Below are 8286 nucleotides of genomic sequence, written 5' to 3'. Positions count from 1 at the left end.
AATGGGCGGATCTGCCTTACTGTCGCCCTCCAGTGTTTATTGTAGGAACACATGCAGATAAACCACATGAAGACATAACAAAGATGGAATTACAGATTCAAAGAGAAATATCAGGAATGAACTGCGAGCGTCACGTGATCCGTCCTTTCTTTTCAGTCGACAATACCCAAGGTTCATCTGATGAGGGAGTTGCTGCACTTCAGAAACGAATGATTGAGGTTTTAAAACAAGAACCATACATGGGAGAGGAGGTACCAATTCGGTAAGTCAGTCTCCAACGCTTAATTAATTAATGGTTCATTTATTTATGATTATTTAAAATAAATAGGTAACAAGTTATAATTCGCCAGAATTTCTGAATGTAGCGATTTGACTGACAACATTTACCCTTCCAGCAGCGGTTACTTTCCTGCATGGCTTTTGTCTTGTGCGGAGTCGTTTGTGTTGCTGTTATTCGCGTAGTTGGCTTGTTTACTTCCCCAGGAGAATTTGGAGGTGTCTAAGGCGCATGCTCAATGAAAACCACAGATGGCTCGCTGCAGAGGTTTCTCTCGAGGGCGTAGACAAGCCAACTATGCGAATGATAGCAACGCTAACGACACCTTTAAAAATCCCAGGTAGATGGTTAACATTTAGACGCTATATATCAGGATGGTGGCCAAATAAAAATTTGATTATCGATAATGGCGAAAACACAGACGGACGCATCCTCGGAGACCCAGGGGCGGTCAGTCGGGCCGGGAGAAAAGGCGTGACAAAAGTTTTCAAGTACAAGCGGAAAAGCCCGTGGGTACCGACTCTCACTGGACCATGAAAACTTTTGTCACGCCTTTTCTCCCGGCCCGACTGACCGCCCCTGGGTCTCCGAGGATGAGACGGACGCCGAAGAGAAAGATTTTCATTTCTGTCACAGAGCTGTTTCTTGGCATTAAAAACAGGTATTAACAATTTTTCATTTTCACAGCTTAGCCAGAAAGAACATTTTTTTCAATAGACCAAGTTCATCCTGTCAGGAAAATAAAAAGCAAGAAGAGAAGTTTTGATATTTATTTTTCAGGTGGTTCAACTTCGAAAAAGTTGTCCAAGCTCTGGTTTCTGAGAGAGTGTACTTTCTGAACCTCGATCAGCTTCGGACAATAATTGAGAAAGTGTGTTTCATCGAAGAAGAGAATGAGGCTGCCACAATGTTGAATTTCTATCATGATCTCGGCATGATTGTTAAACACCGCAACACAGTTGTACTGCGGGCTCAATGGCTTATTGACGTTTTCAAACAACTCATAACAGTTCGCTCTTTCAGTGACATGGTAAGAGACAAACACGTCAGTTTCATAATAACAGCTAAAGCTGCTTAAACCGTAAATTGCTTTGCGAGGCTTAGATCGCAATGAGCTTATTAGAGGTCTGATATTTGTTCCATACACCATATCTGATCTGAATCACTATCACTAACATGTTTCAAACCGAGGTTTGATGTTCGCAACCTTCAACCTTTAGTACATTGACACTATGACTCATTTTAATCTGATAGGTAAGATAAATTAGCACAATTATTCATTCTACAGCCCTGCCTGCCTCGATAATTTCAAAATTCAAAATTCCAATTCCAATTCGACCAGGAATCAGGTAGACGAAGAACCACTTGGTGGATGTGCTACCTGTTAATCGTTATTATTTTTTTTATTTATTTTTGTCTTTCTTTCTTTATTTAATTGCGAGTCTTCCATTTTGGTCTTCAAGGAGCCGAGAAATTCCAGGTTGTGGAAAGAAATGGAGACGACGGGTGTCCTTGACATGGAGCTGGTTGATCAAGTGTTCTCCAAGTGTTGCCAGCAGCAAGGCCTGATCAAGGAGGATCTCCTGAACATGATGGAGCAGTTCGGATTGATCGTCAAATTTGCCACCTCGCCAACAAATGAAATGTATTTTGTACCCTGTCAACTGAAGACGCCACCTGACGCCCTTTGTGAAATGGAGCCATCACCGTCAGATCCATGTCCATTGTACCTGCATTTTCTGGGGGGTTTTGTTCCTCACGGCTTCTTCTGGCAGCTTGTGTCACGATTCACCAGATGGTGCTCTAGAAATGGATTCGGGCAGCCACCGAGATTTTTCCATGCGGCAGCGCTTTTCTTCATTAAGAGTAAGTTCACTTATCACCTGGCTCTTCTGTGCAAGAAAAGATTCATCAAGATCGCCTTGAAACCAACACAGTCCGTCCGTGGACCATCATTTCCCGAAGCAAACGAAGTAGCAATTCTTGTGCGAACGTTTCTGGAGGGGACAATGCAAAACCTTAGACGTGAGCTCCCTTGGTTGAACAACCTGACGTGGGACCTTCGTGTTGCATGTCCTGGCTGTCAGCAAGTGGAAGACACTTGTTCTAGGCACGTTGACGACTCCTGTGATGACGAGAATTGTCTGTGTCTTCTTAGAATTCTTGAAGGAGGACAACTCAGCCACTGTCCAAAGAGATTTTGTGCTGAAGTACCAACGGTCACTGGAGTGGAGAAGTGGTTTGCAGTCAAAGGTGAGATCACGTGATGTCAAATGAGCGAGAAGGGGACACGCGCGTCCCCCCTCGCAAGCCCCGTTCTCTCTTGCGCCCATTTTACTTACAAGCGCCTGCTACGCGGACTACAGTTGAAAGAATAGGGCCAATCAGTCTCTAGTTCAGTAATGGAATCAAGAGTGGCAAAACTGTTCTCTATATTAGTCGCTTATAAAACGTTAAGATATAAAACAACCTGGTGTACTCAATATTCATTTTTTATTTTCATTATATCAACTTAAAAGTCTGTTGTACTAGATAGCCTGTGTACAGCTACCCCTTAACCTCAAGAAAAAATCGGCTTAACTAGACTTTTGTGTCGTTTTTTTTGCGCAGCATTGCGTCCAGGCTATCACCCTGGTACGGACGATGTTTACAACATGACAGGTCGCCCAAGAGGAATAACGCTGATCATTAATAACGCGTCTTTTACCCTTCATCCTAAACATGGACAACAGTCACCTCGTCACGGGTCCGAAGAAGATGTTCGTCAAGTTGAAGAGCTATTTATTGCCCTCGGTTTTGAGATACAAAGGAGACAGAACCTTTCAAGACTACAGCTCTTAGACGAACTTGATGATGTTGCCTGCCAGGATCACAGTGCTTATGATTGTTTTGTGTTGTGGCTCATGAGCCATGGCAGGAGTGGTGAGGTGTTCTGTTCTGACGGTAACACAATACCTATTCAGACTCTTCATGATATGTTCAGCAATAGCGATACGCTAAGCGGTAAGCCAAAGCTGTTTTTCATCCAGGCGTGCAGAGGTGACGGAGAAGACGAGGGGGTGTCTGTTTCCGCTGATACCGGTATTTCATCTTACGAACAGCTTAGTCCCAACCAAGTTGATTCACCCATTGATGCCGTGAAGAAACCTGCACCCAGAGTCCCCACACATGCAGATTTTCTGTACGCATTTTCTACAGTCGATGAGCATGTATCGTACAGACATGAGGCTCTAGGAAGCTACTATGTTCGCGGCCTAGTTGAGGCATTCCGTGAACGAGCGGTTTATGACCACCTTCTCGATATTTTAACAGTAGTCAACCAGAAAGTCAGTAACATGGAAGCTAACATGCCATCGGTGAGGAACAAGAATGAAATCAAAATCTTTAAACAAATGCCTGAAGTTAAACATACCCTGCGGAAAAAAGTTTGTTTTTAGGTCATTGATCATTATTCAGTGTTTAAGGCCAGAATATTTTCGGCTTTTTAACTTCAGGCCAGTTCAGTCGTAAAACGTGCAACCCGGAAGAAGGCTTGGAGAACAGCAGTCGTCAGTGCGTAATTTTTTCGCGGCAATTTAAATTGTTTTAAACCTAAGATTGACACTATGCGCTTTAAAAACTTTTTTATTAATCGTTTAGTTTTTAAATATGAATTAGCTATGTAATATTCTAGATATATATACCGGTATATATTTTTTAAGGTGTTTCGATACAGTTTTTCAAAGGCCATACCGATATTTTTCAATCGCCTTAAAAGTAGTTTTTTCCTTGTCCGATCGCTATAAAATTTTCACCAGTTATTGGCTATGGATTGAAATTTGTGAAAATGTAGTTTTAAGTAAAATCGATATTACTATGACAACAATAAACAAAAAACTTTGAAATTGATAAAAGCCGAATTTTGTGTGATCTAGACCTGCTACTGAAAATCCAACACTATAGGAACTTAAAGTTTGGTGTTTAGCAAACAATCTCCGTAAGAAGTAAAAAATTCTGTATGTTTGAATTCGAATAAAACTAAAATATATTTCAAACCTTAAATTTTCAATAGCCGTGATAGGTTATGTAATAAAAACGTTATAAATGACTCAAATTATTTTTACGTAGCGTACGAATGATGCTTAATATAAAGTTTTGATGCTAGGAAATTTTGGTGTACTCTCTTCACATAATCTTCATAATGTATATAAAAATGTCCGAAACTTTCATTAAGATTGATTCACTGTAACACCTTGAAATTTCAAGACAAACCTATCCGACGAACCGGTCAAAAATCTGCGCTCCAACATTCACGATTTTGACGTTATGGTAAGTTTTCCAAATTAATGCGGACAATACATATATCCATGACTAGTACATTTCAGTGTGAGTATTGCCAATATTTTACATTCAAAAGATGCGATAAATTCAAACTAAGATGTACTAGTCATGGAGGTATGTATAGTGCGCATTATTCTGGAAAAATTAGCATAACGTCAAAACAGTGAATGTTGTAACGCAGATTTTTGACCGGTTGGTAGGACAGGTTTGTCTTGAAATTTCAAGGTGTTGCAGTGAATCAATCTTAATGAGACTTTCGGACATCTTTATATACATTATGAAGATTATGTGAATAGATTTGAAAAAAATTCGTTCGAGTCGTTTCGGAGATATACAAGAAAGCGCTAAAAGTCCAAATTCTGAATGAAGTTGCACTTATACAGATGGTGAGAAAATGGGTTAGTTTTCAAGATCGCATGAACGAAAGTACACCAAAATTTCCTAGTATTAAAACATGATATTAAGCATCATTCGTACGCTACGTAAGAATAATTTGAGTCATTTATAACGTTTTTATTACATAACCTATCACGGCTATTGAAAATTTAAGGTTTGAAATATATTTTAGTTTTATTCGAATTCAAACATACAGAATTTTTTACTTCTTACGGAGATTGTTTGCTAAACACCAAACTTTAAGTTCCTAGAGTTGGACTTTCAGCAGCAGGTCTAGATCACACAAAATTCGGCTTTTATCAATTTCAAAGTTTTTTGTTTACTGTTGTCATAGTAATATCGATTTTACTTAAAACTACATTTTCACAAATTTCAATCCATAGCCAATTACTGGTGAAAATTTTATAGCGATCGGACAAGGTAAAAACTACTTTTAAGGCGATTGAAAAATATCGGTATGGCCTTTGAAAAACTGTATCGAAACACCTTAATTCTTACTTTTTAACTTTTTAAAATTTCTTACACTTACTTGTAACAAAAGATATGTATTTTTATCTCTTGATGAATAAAGACTTTATGATTATAGTGGTATATATAGTGGTGTCAGTTTATCGATTAGTTTAAATTTGAAACTCGCCCCAGTTCCCTTCGCAACTCCAAAATGGCAATGTTGTGGTTCAATTTTATCCTTGGATTAAATTTCAATTTCTTTTGTTTCAAACTCATTATCATATATTACCATTCCCCAAAACAAAAGGAAATAAAATTTAAACCAAGGATAAATTTGAACCACAAGATATGGTATAAGATCAAGTCTTCGTTTATGGCGAATGCTAGTTGCTTTGTTATAAACAAAACATAACTTCAGAGACGCCTGTAATAACGTAATTGATTTATTTTAAACATCAACCGTAATATAGCGATAACACAGACTTCTATCACACAGGCAAAGGAAATATTGATGTATCAACAAGGGTGGAAGAAAACAATGTAATATTTCATTTTCAAGAAAAACATTCCTAAATTAAATAATAAAAAAACGCAATACTAAAACAGTCTTTTTTTCTGTTTTCCAGTGCATTTGATTCTTACTTGATGGAAACCATGCTACAGAATAAACATTAACCATAAAAACCCAGTAATTGAGAATATCTAACAATGCAAATACTTCTATGGCTAATCGTAGCTCATGTAATGACTGTTTCGGTGGGGCTTAATGTGACAGGTTTAAACGAAAGCTACTATAGTGCTTTTCTGTAGTACTATACTGTTTATTATAATGTACAAGCTTAGTTCAACGATTTGACTTTTTGGGTATGTGCATGAAATCCTACAGTTTGACCATTTATCGGTGGATGCGATTATAAAGCGCGATTTCAAAGACTGCTTAATTTTTCACGATTTGATAAAAATATAATTTCTCATTTAACTGCCTCCCTATTCAAAAGCAACAATCACTTCCAAGTAGTTGCGCTCGCACAAAGGCGCAGATCAACAAAACAGAAACGCAACCAGTTTAAATGGTTAACTCAACTACACTAAACAGTTTGTCCTCCAATGAAAAGTAGGGACCTTAAGAAACCATGAAGGCGACGGGAACGAGGACGTCAAAAACAATAAGTTTGATACGCAATACAACAAGTCTGAAAGTGCACAACGCTTGTCTTTCAATTTCTGTCCCGACCTTATATAACTTCGACGTGAAATGAACAAAATTTAAGTTCCCTTGAAAACGTGAACAGCAAGGTGATAAATTGTAGTGTACCTTTCTGAGCTCGGACGCGTTTCTTTCTTTTCCGCCCACGTTTAATTTCTCAGCAACCGTAAACTACCGCTTATAAGCCCCCACAGCAATAGACCCCATCGGCTTAAGCCCTGTGGACACCTTATGAAGTTTACAGAACGTAGTATTCTTTATTGCTTCTACACTACACTTGGATGAAATTCCTAAGCTTCTCGACATTTCTGCTCAGGATATGTTCATGAAGGTGTAGGTCTCTTCAATTTGTGAGGAAAAAAAGTAGAGCGTGAGTAAGAATCGAACCCGGAGCGTAGTGTCTGCAATCCATCACCTATACCACTACGCCACTGAGGATTTGCAGGCGAGCATTGGTTTTATTTGAAGCTATATAGCAATAATCTTAACCTAAATAGAAGCTAACCGTTTGGAGTCAGTGCTAAACCCTAATCACTATCATCAGTGCTTGATCCTAATCAGTATTGTCGCTTAACCCTTATCACTATAGTCAGTGCTCGAAACCGAAGCGATAAGAAATACTAGGTTGTGTAAACTTCATAAGGTGTCCAAGAGGGTTGAGGCAGACTAATGCTCATCTACCTGTAAACGACAAAAAATACATCCGGTTGTAAGCCCCCTTCTAGCCTGTGCTGAAATGAATTCGATTTATAACGACGTTTTGAGGCTCGAGTAAAAGCGAGTAAATGTAAAAAGCACTTTGATCAACATTACTATGTAGATTGTTTTGAAACGCTTTTTTCAGTCGGGTTATTAGCTCCCCCCCCCCCCCCCCGTTTATAAGCCCTCCTAAAACCCCTCACGAAGTTGTATAAGCCCAGGCCTTATAAACGGAAGTTTACGGTATTAAAAGACTGAAAGATCTGGAATAATCGAGAAAAAGATTGACCGACGGCGAGTCAGTTCTTCAGTGACGTTTTCACTCGCGTCGCCGTTGTCACACTAGGGACTTTACGATCCGACGACGCGACGGCAACGAGAACGTCAAAAACATCAATAGGTTTAGCAGGCAAAACAACTTTGCACGTGCATCTCACTTTTCTGTACATTTCTTTGCCGTTTTTGCACGACTACGACGTGATATTACCTAATTTTACTTTTTAAGGAGGACGTAAACAAGCGACGACGAAACTTTACTCTCTTTCTAAAACTGAATATTGTTCTTAGAAATTCAACTCCGGGAGGGTTCGCCTACGTTTGAAAAAGTGAGTTGGAATAATCGCGACAAAGACCGAAAGAACGCACATTCATTTTTGAAGCGACGTTTTCGCTGCCGTCGCGTCGTCGGATCGTTAAGTCCCTATTGCAAGGTCCCTAACGTCACCCTGTAACAACCTGACTACTTTTACAACACAACGTAGGTACAAAAGTTGTTCTCGTAGACAATCCGCGACTGATATAATCTCCATTCGTTTCCTAAGGGTACAGTTTAAACCTTCAACTCTCACAGTCAGTTAAAGTGACATGAAAGGAAAATCTCACGTTTAAGTCTATGAGTGAAGTCCGATGAAAGCAACTGTGCGGTACTTTTCTGTGG

At 39.2% G+C, this 8286-nt stretch overlaps 1 protein-coding gene across 1 annotated transcript in view; it reads left to right on the top strand.

The window, feature by feature from the left end:
- LOC140946378 (uncharacterized) overlaps positions 1 to 3958 on the top strand; it is a 9191-nt gene extending 5233 nt beyond the window's left edge. The window contains exons 4-7 of the mRNA XM_073395483.1: positions 1 to 262; positions 1058 to 1307; positions 1741 to 2530; positions 2888 to 3958. The exon at positions 1 to 262 is cut by the window's left edge and continues 475 nt beyond it. Coding sequence (XP_073251584.1) covers positions 1 to 262; positions 1058 to 1307; positions 1741 to 2530; positions 2888 to 3714 — 2129 coding nt within the window. The 3' untranslated portion in view covers positions 3715 to 3958. The remainder of the gene's footprint in view (positions 263 to 1057; positions 1308 to 1740; positions 2531 to 2887) is intronic.
- Positions 3959 to 8286: the final 4328 nt, after the last annotated feature.

Source organism: Porites lutea, chromosome 8 (genome assembly GCF_958299795.1).
Source record: "Porites lutea chromosome 8, jaPorLute2.1, whole genome shotgun sequence".
NCBI classification, from domain to species: Eukaryota; Metazoa; Cnidaria; class Anthozoa; order Scleractinia; family Poritidae; genus Porites; species Porites lutea.
This window is presented reverse-complemented; position numbering and strand designations above follow the sequence as displayed.